General features: G+C 43.5%; 2 protein-coding genes across 3 annotated transcripts in view; one reads left to right on the plus strand and one right to left on the minus strand.

The window, feature by feature from the left end:
• Positions 1-2,534, minus strand: part of alpk1 (alpha-kinase 1) — a 141,179-nt gene extending 138,645 nt beyond the window's left edge. Inside the window, exon 1 of the mRNA XM_039759783.1 lies at positions 2,075-2,534. The gene's annotated coding sequence lies outside the window, so the exon portion shown is untranslated. The remainder of the gene's footprint in view (positions 1-2,074) is intronic.
• On the plus strand, positions 56-23,925 carry tifa (TRAF interacting protein with forkhead associated domain). 2 transcript variants are annotated; one of them, XM_039759785.1, is made up of 2 exons: positions 56-213; positions 22,960-23,923. In XM_039759785.1, exon 2 carries the CDS (start codon positions 22,964-22,966, stop codon positions 23,516-23,518), a length of 555 nt encoding a protein of 184 aa, XP_039615719.1. In that variant the 5' UTR covers positions 56-213; positions 22,960-22,963; the 3' UTR covers positions 23,519-23,923. The 2 variants fall into 2 exon arrangements, with proteins under 2 accessions (XP_039615719.1, XP_039615720.1); XM_039759786.1 differs by lacking the exon at positions 56-213 and adding an exon at positions 505-1,000 and having other exon boundaries at positions 22,960-23,925.
• The last annotated feature ends 364 nt before the right edge of the window (positions 23,926-24,289 follow it).

Genomic DNA, 24,289 nt, shown 5'->3' on the forward strand with positions numbered 1-24,289 from the left:
ATTCGATCATGTGTCACTATATGATTTACTACAAATTCCAGTATGCCCTTCCCAAATGAAATGTTCGGGAAAACCCCTCGTAGCCGCAGTTAGCTTTGCAGATAACACTTCGGCGGTGGCTGTTGTGTATTATACTGAGACGGCCGTGAGTTCCTAGACTGCAGATAACGGGCTGGTGTATTTTGAGAAGTTTATTTGAACACATACAACTATGTAAGTATGGCTTTTAAAGTCAGAGATGTAAAGAATGACTTTTATCTTGATATGTTTTTAAGTTGTGGAATAATACTTAGGAAATGAGCGAATGGAATTCGTTTTGAATGGCGGGTAATTTCCATTTCACATTCGAAAGTGTTTACAGTACTTTGTTATTGTTTTGGATGTTGGTTTCTTTTATTACGCCCCTAATGGCGAGGACGGCTTTCCCCTTTCATATCTGTTTTTAACTTTATTTCTGTTACATGCGGATTTTTTTTTACAGGGTGGTTCAGTTTTGTTTTCTGTGCCATGTGAAAAGTTAAAAGTACAACATTTTTTTGTGAGAGTTAAAATCAATCCTGAGTTCTCCTTTCTCCAGCGGTACAGATTCTGTGTCGTTTGTTTTGGGTGTCGACTCTGGTTTAGGTTTGTTTCTCTTTCATTATAAATCCTTGTGTTTGTCGTGTAATTTTTATCTTTATAGCCGGCGGGCGTCCTCACAATTCAGTTTACAATCCAAAAAAAAAAAAAGAACGCCACAAAGAGAGAAACGAAATAGGAAGGCAGATTATGAGTCACTACGAAGCGAAGTCTGATCGATCTGAGACAACGCGAAGTGTGCCAGAATGTTGGGATCAAATCAGTAAAAGTATACGAAGAGGAGCTGACTTTGTGACACGGCTTGGCGGTGTCACGTGTCCGGTTATATAGCGCCCATCCTTGTTGCGGGGCCAAATCTGCAACGTCAGCTGAAGGTTTTCATTTTAAGCAAGTAAAGTTTAAGAGGCCGAGGACATAAAAGGTAAGGCCATACGAGTTTGGCTCCTTTCACTGATTATCGTAAGTGTGTATATTTTCTGATATTGATCTGTAAAGTTATTGTTTTCTTATCTAACTACGAAAAAAATTTGATCAGAGACTTTCTAGAAGCTGAGATTTTTGTCTAGATATATTGACCAACACACTCTAGTAGCTTACTACTACACTTTATAAAACTGTCCGATTCTCAATTAGCACATACAATTAAGATGTTCACTGTACATGTAAAAATATGGACCTACAGTATTACGTTATAGCGGACAATTGTATATACTTAAAAAGAAAAAAACTTAAATGAGGAATACTTTGGAAACAAATGTCTGCAGTTCATACATTCAATAACAAGTTACAGAAATAGCAGACCACTTACATAAAACTTGTAATGGTTTACTCAACTCTAACCATAAAATAAAATTTGATTTCCAAGTCATAAGATAATTAGAGCATAAACGTTTCCATAATTTTATATTTTTTAACAGTTTTCTCGAGATCAGACAAACTAGTGCCAAATAAAAGCTTTTAGGTGTTCTTTGCAGATCTCCCAATATGCTGAATCTTTTAAATGAGGTCTGTGAGACGTGTGTTTAATGACTTTGTACCCAAATTCAGGACAGGTTTCTCTGTTTGGAATTTCAGCACAGACAACACGATCCACATCATCAGCAGTTAATTTTTTTTTTTTTTTTTTTTTGCAAAGTAACCAATAAATGCATGTGAGTTAAACCACGTTTTGGAAATTCTCTGATTCTCTGACTAATTTCCTTTTGTTTGTGTCAATGCGATCTTTACTATCTTTCTTCTTTTTTTTTTTTTTTTTGATACTGTAGCGACTGACGTAATAAAGAGTCACAATCGCCGACTGCGTAACCCCAAACACAACTTTCTAGCACCTTCTCCAACCCTCCTCCCCCGGGTCTCGCCCCCCGTTACCGCATCAAGCGGCACCCCGCTATCAGTCTTCCGTGCTGCACTCTGCCCTCCCTCAATCGGACCTAACAGTCACTTAAAGCAAAAAGACTTCAATATTTTCGACTGTCACTGCTTTCATATTCTGTACCTTTTCTCTGCATGTGTATGGCGCCTTAGGACTCTCTTCTCCGCGCTGCTCTTTCTTCTTTGCTGAGAGCACAGGCTCTGCGTGTGCCACGTAACTTTACATGACTTAATGTTTTGCTGGCTGTCCGAGCTCTTATTTGATAAGAAGGGCATGTCTTGCAAGGCTCTTATGTTCCACGTCCCCCCGAGACGGCCCTGGGTCAATCTCGTGGCACCAAGTCTCGTGTTTAGGTCCCCGCGAGACGCTCCGTGGCCAGTCTTTTTTTTTTTTTGTCTCGCGAGTCTTTAAAATGTCTTCCAAGGACTTCTGAGAAAATTGCGTATCGTCGCCTTGCTTTTCCATTCCAGGATTTCTTTTATATATAAAGAGAGATATGGGAACCTGTTGTTGTTAAAAAAAATATATTTTTTCCCATGGTTGGAGGTCAATAAATCTGTTACAAACTTGATATAACTGATTGATTGGACCGGGGTGAGCAAAGTCAGTCCTGGAGGGCCACAGTGGCTGCCGGTTATTGATCCAACCCAGTTGCTTAATTAGAAAACAATTCTGGCTTGTTAGAGCTTTAACTCTGCCATGTCATATCATAGATTTTTTGTTCTTTTCTAAGGATATGATCCAAACGATATGAAGTCTAAAATGGAGGAGTAATTCTCAGTCCTTCACTTTTTTTTCCCTTCACTTTCCTTACAAGTATTTAACTCTTTGAGGGCTGGACATTTTTTCCAAAAACTCAGTTTTCTGAAAAGCACACAAAGCAATGGTTTTATACATAAATCGGCATAAACCTGTGCTGCTGTTAGCGCATGTTTGGCACTTCTGGCAGCAGTGGCTGTGCAGGGGCGTCTCGGTGGCCAGCAGGAATGCACAGTTGGGCCCGCTACCTGGCTGGCCTTTTGTACAGAAGGTGGGCACTGGTGGCAGTAGTCGCATTGTGACGCAATATGGTTTGTACCTGTTGTCATCCAGGCGAATGCTGCTGTAGGCGTATCAGCTACACGAACGTGTTCAGCACCACGATCAGCTGGGGCCTGATCCGCCAATGCTGGTACCTCACTTTCGTCTTTGATCGCCATTTCCAGATCACTTGCATCAAATTCCAAGTCCGACATGTCAGAGTCTGGTTCAGCGATTAATACGAAAAACATCCATGGAGTATTTTAATTTGCACGTTTGCTTTAGTCTCTCGCCAGATGTCGATGCCATTTTAGAGGTTCTTTTGCTCTTCGGTACTCCTGCATGCACAGGGAGCCGAGGTGAAATCCACAAAGCTATTTCACTTTCCTTCTAGCAGAGAGAGTCGAACTAAAACATAATTGCGAATTTTGTCGCAGTTTGCAGCTGATTACTGTCCCCTAGCCCTGAATTTCGACAACAATCCACACCAGCCCTGAAAGAGTTAATTAACTCTTTGAAGGCTGAATATTGCTTTTTCTGAAAAGCGCACAAAGCAATGACTTCACACAGAAATCAACATAAAACATTTGTTGCTGCGGCTGCTGTCGACTACTGTTTGGCATCTCTGGCAGCAGCGGCTGCCCGGGGTGGGCTCGATGGCCAGCAGGAATGCGCGGCTGGCCGGCTGTCTGCCTCTCTTCATGTAGCGGTGGCTGCCACAATGCAGCGCAGTCTGGTGTGTGCCTCTTACATAGATAGATAGATAGATAGATACTTTATTAATCCCAAGGGGAAATTCACAAATTCTCTTGTCATTGTAAGTGGCGGTCCTCCCAGGCCAACGTTGCCATACGTTTGTCAGCTGCACGAACGTGTTGAACAGCACGATCAGATGATGCTGGCATCTCACTTATGTTGCATCACAATCCAGTCTGACAAGTCAGAATCCGATTCCGTGATAATACGTCCACAAACTCTCGCCAGATGACGATGCCATTTTAGAGGCTGCATGCTCTTTGCTACTCGTTCCAACGCAGGGAATTGAGGTCCAATCAACAAAGCTAGCTTTCCTTCTGGCAAAGAGAGTGAAAATAAAACGTAACGGCGAGATTTGGCACAGTTTACGGCTGATTACCGTCCTCTACCCCTGTAATTTCGACACAAGGCCGACGTCTGCCCTGAAAGAGTTAAACCAAATCGTGCACACAGGTAGGTGTCAATGGAAACACACTAAATGGAGAACTGCTGCTTTGCTTTATCACTTGCATCTTATTGCATAATAAGGAGCAATTTAAAAAAAACGAGAATACAGCTGATTAAGACTAAATTAACCAATAAGAGCTCAAAATCCTAATGAGCGAGACAACTAAAATGAAGCAGAGGTGTCACTTGAGCAATAAGTGTTTCTTATTAGGCCATCGTGATGGAACAAAAACCTGCAGCCCTCCAAGAACGGCTTTGCCCACCCCTGGATTGGACGTATTATTTGTCCTGTGAGTCTGCATCCTTGTGTTTTTGTTTTTTGCATTTCCTTTGCTGGGTGTTGTACCGCGTTAGCCATTCTGGATGTAATGAGAAGTCAAGCGAAATGACATCTTTTATCGGCTAACTAGGAAGATCACAAGATGAAAGCTTTCAGGCAAGATGACGGGGCCTGAGTTGCCTCAAAAGCCTGCATATTGTAATCTATTTCTAGTTAGCCAATAAAAGATGTCATTTCGCTTGACTTCTCGTTACATCTCATGGGGTTCATAAAGTTTATGTAATCTAATCTAAGTTGCCTTAACTTTAGAAATAAATGCACAAGAAGATTTAAACTGAAATGTCCGGCGTTCTTCCCGGCACATCTTTTAAAAGTTCTTTTGTCTCTGTGCTGCCAGGAATTGTCATTGTTTGATGAGTAGGATTCAAAACGACACGATCAACTCCAACAAGTCTGTTTGCTTTGGAAGTTAAACATTGGCAGCGAGTGGCTCTTTAACCCGTGAATGGCCGTCTGCTTGTACAGTGGGGATTAGCACGGAGTCGGTCTGTCTCATCGTGTCGTATCTTTCACAGACGTGCACTACAAATCCTATGAAGACTTTTCAAATGTGTATTTCAGACACGCGATTAGTGGCAGGGTGGGGATGTGCTGTCTGTTTATTGCCACAGAGAATGGCTGGTAGGAATTAGTTGTCGTTTCTGTCTCGGCGTTACCAGTAGCCCCAGTCCCAGGCATGATGAGCACTGGAAAGTAAAGGTGAGGATAACGAAATGCAAACGAGAAAAGGTGGATTTTGAGAGCAGATTTGAATGTGAACGTTGGTGTGGCCTCATGGGAGGGAATGATGGACGTAAGGTGAGTGTTTCACTCGGGGACCCTCAGTCCTAGCAGTCTGGGCTTTGGTTTTACTATTCACAGGATCGAGTCAGTTTTATAAATTCAGATCCTTCAGACTGCGCCATACTGTGCTTATCGTGGGTCCATCAGCTAAAGCCCACATTGCTGTTGGACGTCTCGGCTCTTTCTCTGTCTTTTGCAAACCTCAAGTCCACAATCTTGGTGGTATTTTTGACAGTAACCCTCTTTTGACAAACACATTAATTCTCTAGTCAAGAGTTGCTTTTTCCAGCGTCGTCTATTAGGTAAGATCAGGCCTTTTTTGTTATCTTCTAGGGATCTTGAGAAAGCTCCTCGTGCTTTTATCTTCTCTCGCCTCGATCACTGCAACTCGTTGTATTCTGGGATTAGCAAATCTCTGATACGCAGGTTACAGTTGGTTGGGGCAAGAAAGTCTCATTCTGTTTCTCCAATATTAGCTTCTTTACACTGTTTTCAATTTGACTTTAAAATCTTGTTGCTAGTTTTTAAATCTTTACTTGGGCTCCCTGCTGCCTATTTATCTGAATTGTGTGCTTTACACCTGCCATCCAGAGTGCGTAGATCTTTTTATTTATTTATTTTTTTCTTTATTTCGTCTTATACAATTTCTTGTATTAGGAATTTGTTAGTTTTTTGCATACCCCTTGGGGTCAGCCATTGTACTGCACCCCTGGAGCAATTGCAGGTTAAGGGCCTCGCTTAAGGGCCCAGCAGAGTACAGTGACGGGGATTCGAACCGGCAACCTTCGAGATACCAGCGCAGATCCTTAGCCTCAGAGCCACCACTGGTCAGTTGTCTCTTGTGTCTCGTTGTCCCTCGTACCAAGGGTCAAATTAAGGGGGACAGCTGTGGCACCTCATCTGTGGGACTCTTTACCTCGTCACATAAAGGAGTCGTCGACAATTCAAAACGAGATTAAAGACTCATTTCTATTCACTTGCTTTCCATGACCTTCAGTAATACTGATGGTTTCCTCATTGTGATTATGTAATCTTACTTCTATTTATTTATTATTTTATTTCTACGTATGTTAATTGTATGGTTTGTGTTTTCTTCTTTTATTGTAAAGCACTTTGGCTACAGCATTCCAATGTTGCTTTAAATGTCCTCTATTAATACATTGACATTGACTTAATCGTTTCATTTTAAAACACGCCAGAGGATACACTTCAGCTTCAGCTCATGCTTTTCAAATGACTTTTTTTCTTGTACATCATATTATAATAAATTCCTCAATGCAGCGAGTTACATTACCTCCAAAAAGGTGCAGTCAAAGGTGTGTGGTCTCTCCATGGCACCCCTTCCCACAATCCACTAGTGCTGGGACAGACTTTCAAAACGTGGTCTGATCTGAATGATTTGGGATGGCATCTCCACTTCCAGCACACTTTTTTTTCCAAATGAATAGCCGAGTTGTGTAATAATAATAATAATTCTTTACATAAATATGATGATTTTCTCACTACTCAAAGCGCACTCCACGCTGGGAGGACCTGGGAAGCAAACCCACAATCTCCTTACTGCCAGACAGTAGTGCCATTACTGCACCACCTGCATGGAGTCTACTCAAGGGCACCAGTGGACGTTCAGGTAAAGTCCATTCAGGACAGAATACAGGAAACACGTTGTCACACCTGAGGAATCCAGAATAACTGACACACGTGGAGCTGAAGTGGAAACCCTGAGAGGTTTTTAAAAAGTATTTGGATGAGATATCAGGACAACTTTAGCTGCTAGCTGACCATGTGAGTGCTCTGGATTGATCTGCCATCTTTGTGTACGTCACAGCTGCAGTGCTGCCCCAGATCAGTCGGCACACACATTAACACAGATGACGATTCAGCAGGATCTTCATCAGTAGTTTGAAGGAGGCACAGGTTATTGATTTTAAAGATTGGTTAGGTTCATTTTTAACTCTAAATTGTCCTTGATAAGTAAGAGTGTGTGTGTGTGTGACAGGATAGGCTAAAGCCCTCTGCACCTCTGCAGTAGGTGACATGTGTTGTAGAATGTATAGATTGTATTAAATTAATATTAAAGTAATGCATACGAGGTGTGGCAGAAAAGTAATGAGACTGATGTTTTATTTACCAAAGTTTTTCTTTTTTTCAAACATCAATGTTCTCCCCTTCAAAGTAGTTCCCTTGGGCAGCTCCACACCGATGGAGATGTTGTTCCCACTGTTGGTAGCAGCGCTGGAAGTCTTCAACCGGTATGGTCTTCAGCATGTCCGTTACACTCTTTTGGATGTTTTCTAAAGTCCCCAAATGACGTCCTTTGAGGACATTTTTCAGTTTAGGAAAAAGTCACACAGACTGAGGTCAGGTGAATAATGGGGCTGGGGAACCACAGGAATGAGTTTTTTTGATTGTCCTTCTGCTCAATTGTGAGTTTTTTCGGCACCATTTTGGCACAGACCTTTCGCATGTGCAAATGTTCAGTCAAAATTTGATGAATGGTAAATCTGTTCAAATTTAATGGTTCACTCAACATTCTTAATGTTAAACGACGGTCTGATCTCACAAGAGTGTTCACACGTTCGATGTTTTCATTGGTTTTCGAAGTTGAAGGCCTCCCTGAACGGTGTTCATCTTCAACGTGTTTTCTGCCTTCCAAAAATGATTTGTGCCAGCGAGCTCGGGATAAAGAATGGTTCCCCATAGGCCTGTTTTAACTTTTCAAACGTCACACTTGCCGTTTAAGCTTAACACAAAATTTAATGGCACAACTTTGCTGTTCCATTTTGCGAGACGCACAACCAAAAACACAACTTCGCTAATAGCAGTCACAAAAATCACGTAGTTAACGGAAGGAGTTGAAACTCGCACTGAGCTATGGGAGGGTACTGATACACGGGCTCTATCAAGGACAACAGCGCAGCGTTGCCAGATCGCTTGCAGTGGTGCCAGTCTCATTACTTTTCTGCCACACCTCGTACATCCAGTAGCTGATTTTTTTATATATAGATATAAAGATATAGATATATATAGAGATAGATAGATACTGTATATTTATATATAATCTCTCAGTACAAAATGTTCTGAAAGTAATGAAAGCCTGTAGGTCTATGGATGGGAGAGACGGAGGTGCCATCCTCTGTGGTGAGCACATGGGCTGATGTTCAAATGAATGCAGTTAGCATCAGGGTTTATCTAGTCTACGTTATCTAATCCATCTAGATAAGGTACATTAGATATCTACATATCCATCCATCCATTATCCAACCCGCTAAATCCGAACTACAGGGTCTCGGGGGGAGGGGTCTGCTAGGGCCAATCTCGGCCAACAGAGGGTGCAAGGCAGGAAACAAACCCCAGGCAGGGTGCCAGCCCACCGCAGGGCATCTCTCTATCTATTATATAGTGCCTTTCACTCCATCTTCTCTCTCCCCAATGTCCGTCTGTCCACTTTTCACGAGAGAACCACTTAACAGATTTAGATTGGGTTTTTCTAGAATTTGCTTGAACATTCCAGTTGATTTTGCGACTTCTCTCATCGTGCTAAGTATCATAGTTTGGCTGTAGCACCGATTTTTATTTTCATGAATCTGTGAGAGAGGCTGCGGGCTGAAGGGGAGGCGGGACCTCAGGATTGGGGAGCCGGGCGGGGCCATCATCCATCACATGCCAGCCTCCTTTCGAGTCGCTGTACTTGCCTCCACTTAGGTAGCGATACCCATTTGTTCAGCAGACATTATCATCTACAGCTTGTTAAGGAGGAACGCTTGACATTTTTGACAGAGAAATACAAATTATTGCATTTTTTTTTTATTAAATTGATTTTTTTAAGTTTGTCCTGTTCACTACTAAGTGGGCGGCACCGTGGGGGACAGCTAGTTCTAGATAAGTAAGAAAAAAAAAAATCTCTGATTCCTTCCCCTTTTGGTATCCTGAAAACAAAGCAAAAAGGGGCGTCTTTACAGATATTCTAAAGTAACGGATAGAAGGCATTTTTCATCGGCTAACGTTTGGGAGATTGTTTCCTAAACGTACAAATAATCGATCTCTGTTACTTGACAAAAGGGACTTGTGGGCAAGCTGCATTTAAGAATGTGTGTTACTGAAACCGTGTTCAAGAGTTAGTGGAAATGAATGCATTGTGATTCATTTTAATATATGCAGGTTTACGTGATACAGACACTGTGGTGTTTGGATTTGAATCTTTCAAACAATTGACGTGCACAAGAATACAATATGTATGCTTAGTAACTAAATTCCAAGACTGTGCAATAAAGATAAATCTAAAAGCTGGATAAATCGCGATCTACTATATAATAATATAATATACACTAAGGTCTGGTTGTCCAGTCTCTCTGAGGAATCTAATTGGTCAGTCTGGCTTTGGTGATGCAACGAAAGAGGAAGTGCGAGTGTGAGACACATGAGGAACATTAGGACAGTCTGGACGAGAACAGGCCATTGAGCCCAACAAAGCTCGCCAGTCCCATCCACTTAATTCTTCGAATTAAAACATCAAGTTGAGTTTTAGAAATCCCTAACGTCTCTACTGTTCACCACACTACCTAGTCACTTGTTCCATTTGTCTGTGGTCCTCTTCCTAAGGTTTGTGTGAAATTTCCCCTTAAGTTTCCGACTGTCCCCGTGTTCTTGATGAGCTCACTTTAAAGTCACCGTCTTGATCCACCGGACGAATTACTTTCGTAATTGTAAACCCTTCACTTGCGTCACCTCTTAATTTCTGTAAAGGCTCAGCTCTTGTAACCTTTCCTTCTAACTCATCCCCTGTAGCCCTGGAATCGGCCGGGTTGCTCTCCTCTGGACTTTTTCTAGTGCTGCTATGTCTGGTGGGCCCATGACTCCAGATGAGGCCTCGCCAGTGTGTTATAAAGCTTGACCGAACCTACACGTCAAGGCGCTATATAGATAGATACTTTATATTAATGCCCAACGGGAAATTCACATAATCCAGCAGCAGCATACTGATACAAAAAACAATATTAAATTATAAAAATGCAGGCAAAAACCTGCCATTCTGTGAGCCTCCTTAATGGCTTCTGAACACTGCCTGGCAGTTGATAGTGCTGAGTCCATGACGACTCCTAAATACTTTTGATTTTCTGACCTCCCATTTTGTAATCGGGATAAATGAAGGCGTATGAAGCCTGCAGAGAGCGTCGCCTTCAAAGACAATGAGTTATAAAAGCAGGCAGGAGGCGAGAAATTCACCTCAAAATGATGACCGAGTCTGATAAGCCGGCTTTAGGGGAATGCGCTTGAGAGAGGAAGAGGCGTCCACACACACACAAAATTATCGAAGAAAGGCGCTGAAGGTACACGTAGAACAAGAGAGAGCAAATATTTTTGAATTATTCTCTTACCTGACTTGGGCAGGTACTGTGGCTAGTAAACAATAATGTGTGATAACAATCGTATTAAATGGCATTTCAATTTGCTGAACACAAAGTCATATAGACACACATGCTAAGGCAAATGAAGTCCTCTCTCAGGATCGTATAATTCTGCTGTCTATCTTCATCGTCTTTTGTAAGCTTTGGCTGATAAATGATGAAAAAAAAAATAATAAATTTGGGCCATGATTTTGAACTGCTGAGCACCCAACATCATCTCTCTCTGTGGGCTGCTTTCAAAATCTTGCCTGAAGTTGATAGAAGGTGTCTGGTTTTTGGGATTGTGAAATTCAGAGGAACCACAGAACCTGTGGACTTTGAAAAGAAAAATATAATAAAGTCCAGTGATTATCAGGCTCACTGTGGTATAGCGGGTCCACAGCTCCTGTCAAAAGGGCCAGTTTTAAATAAATAATCGGCGTACTCGCGGCTTAGCGAGGGGGCGTGGTTGTGTGACTGAAGCGTTCCTGGGGAATTCGTGATGTGGGCGTTTCTCACCTAAGTGCACAGGTGAGGAGCTGTCCGCATCTGTAATTGTTCCCGGGAGCTGCTGATTGCCACAGGTGAACCTCGTCCCCGTCATAAATAGGAGCGCGAGGCGGCTAGGGGAAGAAAAAGGAAGATGGAGGTTGCAGAGAAGAAGGGAGAAAGCCAGCGAGAAAGCGAAGGCAGCTGGACAGTGAGCCCTAGTGGAGTGTTTGGCCGACACCTAGGGCAATTGGTAGTGGTCACTCCCGCTGAGCATTTTATGAAGAGCAGGAGTGACCGGAAGGACGACGGCTGGTCGCGTAAGGCCGAGAAGGCAGCGAGAGTCGGGAGGCTTGGAAGGAGAAGTCCCAACGTGAGTGTCCTGGCCGTTGGGTGAAAGCCAAGTCTTCTTGGTCTGGTAGGGACTAAACCATGCTAGGGACCAGTCGAGTGGAGAGAAGGTCGGCTGCAGGAATGGCGACTCCCCTGCTGAGAAGCCCGATGGGAGAAGCTTGGGGAGCCGCCAGGTAAAAAGAAGACACTGGGCTTTGTGTTTTTAAAAGGACTGCTTCCAGCATTGTTTTAACCTTGTTGTTGTTTGTTTCAATTGTGTTTTTTTTTAACCTCCACTCTGCACCTATTTTATGGATTATTTATTTATTGAAGATTATTTTGCGATGCACTGCACTTTACTTTCATTTGGACACTTTGTTTTCGTTGTCGTTTTAATAAAAGCACTTAGCACTTTTTTTTGCACCATCCCCTCGCTCCATTGTAGTGCCTCACTGCCGTGCTCTTCGGTAACATTACCAATGGTGACGGGTTCATGGGCTCGAGCATGGAGTGAACCCGCATCGTCACACTCGCCCCATCTGGATGCCAGCTTTCAGTCGCGCCCAAGCTAAGCATTTTGGAATGTAGGAAGACTAGAACTCCACTAGAAATGAGATCGGGTTACGCGTTTTTGATTTTTTAAATCCGACGCTTGCCTTTCAGCACTACTAGTCATTGGTGTCTGTGGCTGGTGGTGCCTTTCCAGAAGGACTGTGGGACATTTTTGTTTTTGAAAGTTTGCAAATGTGCCAATCCACTAGCAGCTGCGCGTCCACATCTGCTTAACTCTCTACCCTATCTTATTGACGGGCACATTTGTTTTGTTTTTTGTTCTTTTTCATTAGTTTTAGTTGGGCCGAAGGTGACATGGGAGTTAAGTGTTTTTAAAACCTCTCTTGAGAGTTTGTGGGGGAATCCCACCGTGCCACTGAAACTGAAGAGGAAAGCATAACGTGCTTGTACTGCTGGAAAGCAACGGTGACCTCAGCTGAGATAAAGAAGGAAGGGGAGGATCCAGCGGGTGTCAGCTGCCCGCTTTACTGACCTCGTGTACCAGGAGTAAGTGTGAGCGGATGGGGAATTCCAGCTTTGGAATGTTTCTGACGACATCTGCTGAGAAAAGGCACACTTGGCAGCATCTGTTTGCTGCCTTTGATGAAGATGATGTAACATTGAAATGGAGACAAAAGTGACTGAATGTGGGCACAGGTGGTTAAAATTACAGGCAGATTGTAATTTCCCCTTGGGATTAATAAAGCATCTATCTATCTATATATTATATAGTGCCTTTCTATCTATCTATTATATAGTGCGTTTCACTCTATCTATCTATTATATAGTGCCTTTCATATCTATCTATCTATCTATCTATCGATAAAGTTCATTCATTCAATTTCTACAGCTTATCCGAAACTGGGTTGCTGGGTAACAATCTGAGGCCCATACGTCCTGCCACGTATGCCAACTCATACTGTAGGATCCCATGGCATTCCAAGGCCATAAAGGGGTTTTTTTCAACTTTTTTATTTTTTTTAAATTTTATTTTTAATTGACCGATAGGTTTGTAATAATTCAATAACTGGGTAGGACGTCAGTAATATGATACTAAGAAATTTTGGCTTTGGCTCTGGAATTTCCAACATTCTTGTGTTCCACATAAAAGACAACGCAGTGAAGTCCGGTCATAGTGGTGGTGATGCGGGCTGGGGGTACGGGAGGCAGGTTCCTTTTTTTTTTTTTTTTGTTTGTTTCTCTATATCTCTGTTCAAATCTATTCCTTCCTTGCAGTCTAACGCTTCAGGCTTTAACTCTCCCAGTATGTCACCTGGCTCATGTGATGCCGTTTTTCCAGTTTTGTTCCTTAATTGTCACCCTCCCGTACCTCCCTCAACCATAATAGTACAGTTTGAGGTGTTTTACTCTTTAAACACGTCCCTGTCACTGTGATTTACTGCTGGGTTGACTGGATTCTTGCACAACCAGCACAGAACTGGGGGCCGTAATTGATGTTGGACGTTGAGGGACACTGGGGGGTGTTGACTGCGTGGTTCGCTTAGAACGATTCTGGTTTTTGTTCAGGTGTTGTAATTCACTTGTATGATGTCAGCATTTAGTGGTCACGTTAACGCGGCTTACACATTCCAAGTAGCAGGGGGGCTTACATGACCCCTCAAATCATAAGAGTCTCCGTTGGGCAATCCGTTTACACATGCGAACCCCTGGCTGCAAAGCTGAAATCAAACCATTCAGACGGTCAGCTGACAGCTTTGGGTATTTCAGAGGATTCCGTCTCGCCTGAAGAAGAGGCCCGAGTTGCCTCGAAAGCCTGCATATTGTAATCTTTTTAGTTCGCCAATAAAAGGCGTCATTTTGCTTGGCTTTTCTCTACAAACAGAATTTCAAAATGTTCCTCCTTTTTAAAGGAAACGCAGGGCCGGTTGGTCTGTCGGTGGGTCGTTTCTCACACTTTACACCGCGTGCTTATTCTCGGTCAGAGGACCGGGCCTTTCTGTTCTTCACCAGCTGCATACACCACACTGCTGAATGAAGGCACCGAGCCGGGCATCGGGGCATGAGCTGTCTAATCGGAGCTTTTAATTGGTTTAAATCTGGTGTCTCTTTGAATGATTAAACGTAGTGCGCTCACATCGTGTGCAGCTGGCAAGAATCTGTGAGGAACAACATGCAGAGTCGTGCAAAAACAAATCTACGAGATCTAAGAACAGCCGGAAGGGACAATCGAAATCACTAGGCGGGACGTGACAGTGGCAGTCCTTGACGCAGCCCTGTGGTAAAGCGAGGTCCGCGGCAGTTTGGCGGTTTAAATAAATAATCACCGCACTCGCTTCTTTCTGGGTTGGCATGGTAGCATGACAAGGTGTGAGATTTGGGCGCGGGTGGTCCTGCGTGGTGCACAGGTGTAGGCTTGCCCGTGACCTTAATTGATGCCAGGAGTTGCTGATTGTCGTAGCTGTGCCACGTCCCCGTTTTTAAAAAGAGAAGTGCGAGTGTAGGGGGCAGGGGGGCAACAGAAACGGAGAGAGATAAAGGACGGAACGAAGGAGGATCGGAGCTTAAAGGACGGAGCAGTGGTGAGGCGAGAAGCAGGCGGATGGGAATGGTGCCTCGGGAAACGGGAGAGATCGCTACGCTCCTCTCGCCAGTGCAGCATGTAACTGGCAGCAGTGGGAGGACGGCGTACTTTCACCAGGTGGAGCTTGGATTGGCAGCGGTGGGAACTGGCTGGTCCAGTGGTTGCCCGTGGATTGGGCAGAGGGGATACAGGCCAGGATTGGTGGGTGTCTGTGCTGCGTGCTGCGAGGTCCTAGAAGGATAAGCCGGAGAGGCATCTGCTTTTAAAGGAGCATTTTAAAGAAGACTCCTGTCTGAATTTTAACCTCATTTTTATGGTTGTATTTATTCACATTTTAACCTCCACCGGCACTTTGCTGTTTTTATGGACTATTTTTTTTTTTTTATTATTACTATTTTTATTTTAAAGCACTTGCACTTTTCACCATCCCCTTGCTTGGTGTGTTTTGTCCTCATCAGTTCAGCTCATCCAGTTACTTAATCGACGGTGTCGCGTTCAAGAGGCTCCCAAAATGAAGTGGGAACGAGGAGTCGACCTGTGCGACCACAAGCCCTGGATCATAAACAACTGAGCCTTTCCCACCAAAGTGTGACTGGCCCACCTCTTAGGAGGTTTCCTGAATGTGCCAGAATGTTCAGTCTTCCATAGCTCTGTCCAAACAGTGCAGGGTGTAAGTATAGTGGTGCCTCGTACTTCAGATTGAACTCCTTATCAGGAGGCTGCTTAAAGTCTGAATCATTCAAAGTCTGAATCAGTTTTTTGGAAAAGTGAATGAATCCGTTCCCAGACCCTAAACACTACCCAGTTTCTTCTTCTTTCGGCTGCTCCCGTTAGGGGTCACCACAGCAGATCATCTTCTTCCATATCTTCCTGTCCTCGTCATCTTGCTCTGTCACCCCCATCACCATCATGTCCTCTCTCACCACATCCATAAACCTTCTCTCATCTCTCCTCTGCACATGTCCAAACCAACGCCATCTCGCCTCTCTGACTTTGTCTCCCAACCGTCCCACCTGAGCTGACCCTCTAATCCTGTCCATCCTCGTCACACCCAATGCAAATCTTATCATCTTTAACTCTGCCACCTCCAGTTCTGTCTCCTGTTCCACCATCTCCAGCCCATATAACATAGCTGGTCTCACTACCGTCCTGTAGACCTTCCCTGTCACTTTTGCTGGTACTCCTCTGTCACAAATCACTCCTGACACTCTCTTCTCCACCCTGCTTGCACTCTCTTCTTCCACAATCCCCATTACTCTGTACTGTTGATCCCAGGCATTTCAACTCCTCCACCTTCGCCAACTCCACTCCCTCATCCTCTGGCCATTCCTCTGGCCTCCCTCTCATTCACACACATGTATTCTGGTTTGGTGGTCCTACTGACCTTCATTCCTCTCTTCTCTAGAGCAGGTCTCCACCTCTCCAGGGTCTCCTCAACCTGCTCCATACTCTCGGTACAGATCACAAACATCACAGTCCACGGGGACTCCTGTCTAAACTCATTACTTTAACATGGGCTTCTCATAGCTTCATTTTAGTTTAATGCTGATGTTCTGCATATTCAATTAATTGTCATAACTATTCATGGTGGCCCCAAAATCCGTACTGACCCCCTACTCTCTCTTCTGTTCTTTTTCCCGGTTTTCTGTGGTGGTGACCTGTGCCACCACCATCTACTCAAAGCACCGTGATGTTCCTACATTGATGGACTAAAAGCCAGAAGTCCACATGACTGTCATCATCAAGTCCTTCCATGAGGACCCTAAAAGCAAAGTGGACTGTTTCATTTATGTTGGGTAGAATGCCTAGAGGGGGCTGGGTGGTCTCATGGCCTCTGAACCCCTGCAGATTTAATTTTTTCTCCAGCTGTCTGGAGTTTTGTTTTTTATTTCTGTGTTCCACGGCCATCGGACCTTACTTTTATTCGATGTTAATGAGTTTTGTCTTTTATTTCTCTTTTCTTCATCATGTAAAGCACTTTGAGCTCCATTATTTGTATGAAGATGTGCTATAGAAATAAATGTTGTTGTTGTCGGTCAGCCTGTCCACCATCATTGTGAAACCCAGTTTGATCAAGTTAAACAGCAGGTGCACATTTTAGGGTAAAAATAACACCGTTATAAATTTAAAGCATGAAAACCATAAGTAAAATAGGTAAATACTGTATAACACATGGAAATTGCATTTACTGTACCTTTCAGTGAGGAGTGGTCCAATGTGGTGAAGATGTGCTATAGAAATAAATGGTGGTGGTGGTGGTGACGTCCCGTGTGGCGGGTGGTTGTGGAATTCCCGTTCCAATCGCTAACGTCTGGTCTTCTCTCTCCCTCCCACTTCAGTATCTTAAACATGGCTGCCAGATCTGCCACACGTGTACCACGTTCATGCTTTCCGACAAGGTCCTTGCCCACCCCAAGCATCGATTTTTACAACCTTCCTCTTAATCTTTGTTGCCTCCACACTCTTCTTGGCTTCCGTGGTTAATAGAGAGGGGTGTATATAGCGGGTGTCCCAAAATTCACGCAAGATTTGAATTTGGAGCCATTTGTGCAGTAAAGTGTTGCCGACAGGAAAAAAAAAAGACCGTGACAGCTCACAGTTCAGGGTTATTAAAAATGGAGCGCTACACGAAAGAACAACGCGTTTTCATTGTTGAGCAATATTTTAAAAATAATGAAGGTTTGGCAGCTACAGTTCGTAATTTTCGTACACAATATGGTCGGAATAGTAATTTAACTTCAACTTTTTCAAACAAAATCATCATCAGCGATGAGGCTCATTTTCATCTTGATGGCTTCGTTAATCGTCAGAATTGTCGCATTTGGGGTTGATTGTTGAGAAACAAATGCATCCACAGCGTGTCGCTGTTTGCTGCGGATTTTGGGCTGGAGGCGTCATCGGACCATTCTTCTTCGAAAATGCCGCTGGTCAGGCAATAACGGTTAATGGTGCTCGCTATCGCGACATGATGATCCAGCTTTTTGTGCCTAAATTGTTTTAACAAGACGGTGCCACATGCCATACAGCGAGAGAAACAATTCAATTACTGCAGGAGTCATTTCCTGGTCGTGTAATTTCCCATTTTGGTGATCAGAATTGGCCGCCCAGATCATGCGATTTAACGCCGTTGGACTTTTTCTTTGGGGTTTTTTGCCATCAAGCCCATGACCACCCACGCCTTGAAAGAGGAAATTGAGCGCCATATCAACGAAATTCAGCCACATTTTATGCAAAACGGTCATGGAAAATTTCGACAAAAGAGTGCGTATGTGCCAGCAAAGCCGTGGAGGCCATTTACCCGATATGCTATTCCATACATAACCCTAGACTGTATACTTTATGAATCAATTTTTAATCAAAAACCTGTGTTCTCTATCAAAATGACGTCTTGTGTGAATTTTGGAACACCCTATATAACCAAACGCACTAAAAAGAAAGTGAAAAAGGGCTCTGAAAACACACGAGTGTAACACGAGAGGCTCTCGGAGCGAGAGACGACACACAACAGATGGCTTTTACGCTCGCTTCAGTTCGAATGCAGAAGCATCGCCCCAACTCCAGATCAAGTTTTCTCGAATTTAGTGTCTGGAACATTCAAAGTTAGAATCGTTAGAATCGAAGTATGAGGCGCTGCTGTAACTTTAAAATAACGTCTTTTTTTAGGGGAGTATTCCTTTAACGATTTTTAGGCAAATTTAAAAAACAAAAGCTGTTATTTTCCCAGCATCCTTCAAAAGGTCCTTGATTCACATGCACTGTCTGAGCAAATGGTGTCAGAGTAAACACAAAAAAACAATCGTAACACGTTTATACTTGGCTTATATAAAAGACCCGTTACGTGTGTAATCCACGTCACTCTCTGCTAGGTCACCCCTAATGAAGATTGACGGGGAGGACGCTTTATCTGCTTGCTGAGGCACTCTGGGTGCTCCGGGTTGAAGGATGTGGAAGGCTGCAGTTCAAAGGTCATAGGCTGAGGGGCGCCGTTCACATGCTCCCTCCATGGTATCCTCCCACGTCCCAAGGATGTTCTACCAGGCTAGAGTCCTAATGCTTTGTGATGGAAGGACTGCACTGGAGGACACTGGTGCAAATTAAGTCCATTCGAGACAGGAAGGACATTGTCAGACGTGGGTTGAGCAGGTCAGCAGGTGTGGTGGGTCTGATATTACACGGCCTCTAAAAAAACATTGATTCCCTTTGAATATTTTCACACTGGATTGTTGTACAACGTTGAGTCACATTGGATTTCACTTGGCTTTTCAACAGACAGTCTCTGATGTCAAATGTAAAGACGGATATAATTACAAATCTAGAATGCAGAATAATTGATCTCCTAAGTATTCACCCCCTTCGCTCTGACACACCTGAATCCAGCTGGTCTTCGAAGTCTCATCATTAGTCCAACGGAGGTCACCTGTGTGGGGTTTGAAATGAGTGAATGTGGAAGGTCCAACTTGTGGCGAGTCGCTGTGGTGTCCTAACCTACGCGGTGAAAGCAAAAGAACATGACAGACAAGTAAGGGGAAGTCACTGGAAAATCCAGTTAAATCAATCGTGAAGAAGTGGAAAGAGTGTGGCAGTGCGGGCCATCCACAAAAACTCAACACGAGGGAGGCCATCAAGAGAACCCTAGAAACCCTGTGACTGAGACTTGAGAGACCACCACAACTGTGCCTGGGAGTGTGGCAAAGAGTAGGGAAAAAAAAAATGCATAGAACACGTCGGCAGGCACAATGGAGACACTGATGGCCACTGGAAGAAGGACCAAGACCAAAACGGGAGCTTTTAGCCGTCGGACTTAATGGTGTGTTTCACTCCACATTATCACAAACTCGCCATCCCCAACGTGAAGCATGGAGGTGGCAGCATCAGGCTGTGTGGATGCTTCTCTGGCCCGTGAAATCCTGGAGGAAACGGACAACTTCATTTTAAAACATCGATGATGTTCAATACCATCCTTGTGGTCGGAGAGATTCATAATCCACCTGCAGGATTAGCTGCCCTCCCCGTGTACTGCGGAAAGTGTCTACACAGGGTGTGAATGTCCTGGAGTGGCCGAGTCAGAGTCCAGATCTCAATCTAATTGAGAAACTTCACAAAGGCCGTTCGCTCACAATCCACGTGACACCTGACTGAGCCTGAGGAGTTTGCAAAGAAGAAGGAGAGAAGAGCAGAGCTGATAGAAAGAGACAACTGTGAGCTCAGAGTCCACATAATAACTACGGACTTGCGTAGACATTTGGAAGAAGCTGAAAACGGAGCCACTGCTCCTTCACATCAAAAGAAGGCACTTGAGGTGGTTGTGATGAGGCGAGCGAAGGGTCATAAAAAATTATGAACAGAATCGGTGACAGAGGGCAACCCTGGTGGCTCCAGGGTGTTTTGTTGGTTTATTCAGTGTCATTGTTTTGATTATTGTTTACTTTCTGTGTTTAATAATAATAATGTATTATTTCTATAGCCTTGAGAGTATGCTCTGCCTTGTGTTTTGGGAGTGGTTCCCCTGAAGGCGGGGCCACCTGTCAATTTAGGGACTGCTTCCCGGCGTATGCAATCCTGTGTTTTAATATTTGATTCATTTTGACCACTTTGACATTAAAGAGTCATCTTCTGTTGATCAGCGTCAAAAAAAAGTCCAATGAAATCCTTTGGGATTCAACGTTGTGTGACAAGGATAATGTGAAAAACGTCCAAGGGGTGTGGAGATGTTTATAACGAGTGTATGTGAGTCACATGTCGGGGTGTGGTGACACTTTTTATAACTTTTTTCTCTTGACTGTGGTATTTGATATCAGCTTTCGGACCTCCGTATCAAAACAAATGCGAAGCAAATAACAGAAAGCCCCAAAACCGCCATCTTGCTACGGCCTACCTGGTGAGCAGTCACACACTTCGCAGCGCTACCTGCTTCATAGCTAACCAGTCGTGTTGAAGGAATGAATTGGGCACCCCGTTTAGGTTCTGATCTGCTCGCATTCAAGAATGTAGCTTTGTTTTGTAAAGTTTACCGAGTGTTGAGGAAAGACGGCTGGGAGACGGAGAGCAAAGCTGACGTTGATTTCTGGTACTGGAAATCCTGAAACGTTGATACCATACCGTTTTTAAAATTGAGGTTTTTCATTACTTTTCAAGTACTGATATACAGCACAACGCCATTTTGGTGCGATGTTTACACATTGGTGTCTTTAGAGGGCTCTGGTTTCCAAGTTCAGGCCTGGAGGGCCTTTGTAGTTGCAGTCTCTTTCACGGTAAGTCGTCGTTTGTCCTTTTTATTTATCTCGATGCCCTTTTCCTTATTCTGTATTTTAAAAAGAGCAGTAGTGTGAGATTTACATTCATAGTCATATTTTTGCCATTCCTTCAAGACCTTAACTCCACTCTTTTGTCTTTCATGTTAAGCCACCTGTTGTATTGGGTGATGGGGGCCCTAGCGGCAATGCCCGTCTTATTAATCGTTCTGTTGGTTTTCCCTAATAACATCTCTCTATTATAAAAAAAAAAAAAACCCTGAGACAAGACTCTTTGGAAGGTTGTTTTCAAGTCCCACAAGACCTTGGCCATGAGATGTTCTCAAGTGCCGCCCTCCTCTCAACCGTATTCAGCCACACACACGGTAATCTCACCTCTCATTGGTGTGAATGCTTTTGTCAGACACAGCTTCTGCTCTCTCATCTCTTATAAATTTTAACGTTTTCCTCAGTTTAAGTTCCTAATTAAAGAAATTGTGCCCAAATGTTGTTGAAGAATTTCATCCCGAAGGGTTATCAACAGACGAAATGAGTACACGGGCAATCCTATCACCGAGGAACGAAGTCCAACAAATTAACGGCAAAAGTGTTGATCGGTTACACGTCAAGTTGGTTAAGCGCGTATCAATAGACTCTACTGAAACAGTTGGTGGTGATGGTGTGGAAGATGAAAACATCAACTTACAATCTCATGAAAAACATCTACAACCGTTAACACCGTCTGGTCTTCCATCTTTCTACAGTAATTTGGCCGATGGAAGTGTCCAAGAAAGGTCATGTAGTTCACCTTCAGGGGATAACATTAGAGAACAAAGGAGATCTTGATATGCCATTCATATTAAAACGTGAACAGTTTCCCGTTAGAATAGCTTTTGCTATTGCAATTAACAAATTCACAGGGACAAACATTCGAAAAAGTCGTTTTATTTAATCAAGAGAAAGAAACAAAATTCACTCACGGGCAGTTATACGTTGCGTTGTCACGATGAAAGTCCAAACACAGAATACAAATTCAATGTGATACTGACAAAAATGTCATTCAAAACTTCTTTTTACTGAAGTTTTACAGTAAAAGTGTAAGTTTAAAAAGTATTGACAGTGGAACCTCGGGTCACGAACGTATCGGATCACGTACAAATCGGGTTACGACCAAAAAGTTTGCCAAACTTTTTTGCATCTGTTCATGACCACACACTCGGGTGACGAACAAGCCAGCTTCCTTTCCGGTTCGTACGCGCCGGTGATTTCCGCACGTGCTCAGTGTCTCCCTGTACAGTACGTTGTTCTCAGTCAGACGTGCATCGCGCGGAGGGACTTTACCTCGAAACTGTAACCTCCTCTCCACTCAGTTCCTGCTCAAATCCTTCATGCCAGGTTAGTTTTCTTGGTTGTTTATGGTTAGTTTTTGTATAAATTGTGAATTTTTCAAATATTCATTTTTTTCCCTGCGCTTAAAACTCAAAAAAAAAAGTGTTTACAGCGAGCGGTTCGTAAGGCTCAGCGTGAACTCTTGCAATGTTAGTTTTCTCTGTTCGAGGTTTTCTCAGCGTTATTCAATGTTTTTACATTTAGTTTACTACTAAACTGTGCATTCTATGGTATAATTAACTATTTGTGCTTAAAAAATATATATTTACATACAGCTCGTATGGTCTGGAACGGATTAATTGTATTTACATACAGTCCTACGGGGGAAATTAGTTTGAGTCGCACCAAATCGGGTTGCGACCTGAGTTTTGGAACGGATTACAGTCGCGAGCCGAGGTTCCACTGTACGTGTTAATTTCAAAGCCAAATAAAACGAAATCCTATTACGCAACAAATGTCTCTAACGCAACATGAAAGAGAAGTTACTTTCAAATAATTACGTTTTTTTTTTTTTACTATGGTTGATTACTCAATGTAATGTAAATTCGTTCTATTATGCGTATGTAACAATTGACATGAAAATAAAAATCTGTTTCAATTGTACGAGCAGATCCCCATACGCAAGCGACAGAACCACAAAGAGGCTAGTAGTGCGTAGCGACGGCCCGGGGGTTGGCGAAGCCCCCGGTTTTTCTTAAAATAATCAAATGACTAATATTCCATTTTTTTTTTGTTTCCAGCAAAATGTCTGCTCTCGATGATCTTGAAACCGAAGAGGTCTTAACGTGCCTTCGCCTGAAAGCATACCATCCATACCACGAAATCAAAAATGTGTTTCAGTTTCTTCAATTCAACAAAAAGATGAAACACCGAGCAGACGAGGCCCTCAAGGTCGGCCGGGACTCCAAAATGTGTGCCATCCAGTTGCACGACCTGCGCGTTTCCCGGGTGCAGTTTGCCATCGAAGCTTTCCGCTACTTCAACAGCTCCGACCTTTCCTTCGAAATCAAAAACCTCAGTCAGAAAGGGAGGCTCACCGTAAACAACGCCGAGCTGGAATACCTGAATAAAGTGGAGCTGCCGAGGAAAGCCATCATCAGGTTTGCAGAATTTGTTTTCCTCGTGGAAAAGGAAGACGGAGAGTCCACAGACTATTTTGAAACGGTCTTTGAGCTGGCGGCCCTGCCACCGACCTTGGAACTGATATGCTGCTCTTCCTTAAGTCCCGTCCCGGAAACTGGCCTCACGTTCCCCGTCGCTCCGAACTCGGCGGTAGAGCTGGCAGAAGGTGAATTCTAGAGACCGACATCCGCTGGAAACGACGTTCTCAAAGCACCGGGGGTCTGTCCTCTACGGGTATCATGTTGCAGTAGCGTAATGTATGACGATATTCTTGAGCCATGTGATGTCATATTATTGCTGTGTTTATTTTGCATATCATGTCCGATTTGAGGAGTAGGGAGAATTTCCGTGAATAATATTTATGGCATTTTTATTAATTTATTTTCTCTAACCCAGCGTGTAGCCTCTGTTTAGTACGGTATCTGCTCTAGTAAGAAACGACTGATTCTCGCCGCCATCGGCATAATCTTTTCTTTCATAGTATTAGCATTAGAATTATTTACCAGTACGTGATCAAGTATTTTCATGTTGTAATAAATACATTTTTCAATATAAAAAAAAAAAAAGCTTTAAAGAAACGCAAATTGTCCTTTTTTTTTTTTTCCCCTGCGGAATGCTAAAGCTGGCATCGCAGTACACGACTTGCAGTCACCGGGGATGTCAAACTTGAGGACTGCGGTTGCTGATCTCGTGGCCTCAGATTCTCTGTCTCGGGGTCTCTCAAGTCACATGACACTCCTTTCCAGCACAGGTTCACATTTCCAAAGTGTCGGACCCCCTGCTGTTACAAATGCTTTCCGGGTGCGGCGAGTTGAGCCGCTGGCGATTTGGTTTTCTTTATCGTTTCCTCCATTCTGTCGTGGTGCATAAAACACAAAGCCGCAGACCGACAAGCTTCTCTTCTGTCAGCTCCACTTCTGTTCTATGCATTGTACTTTTTGGGTGGGC

Source organism: Polypterus senegalus, chromosome 7 (assembly GCF_016835505.1).
Source record: "Polypterus senegalus isolate Bchr_013 chromosome 7, ASM1683550v1, whole genome shotgun sequence".
NCBI lineage: Eukaryota > Metazoa > Chordata > Cladistia > Polypteriformes > Polypteridae > Polypterus > Polypterus senegalus.

What these genes read in the sequence shown, in the direction of transcription:
- tifa (XM_039759785.1), top strand. Translation starts at nt 22,964, where the DNA reads ATGTCTGCTCTCGATGATCTTGAAACCGAAGAGGTCTTAACGTGCCTT.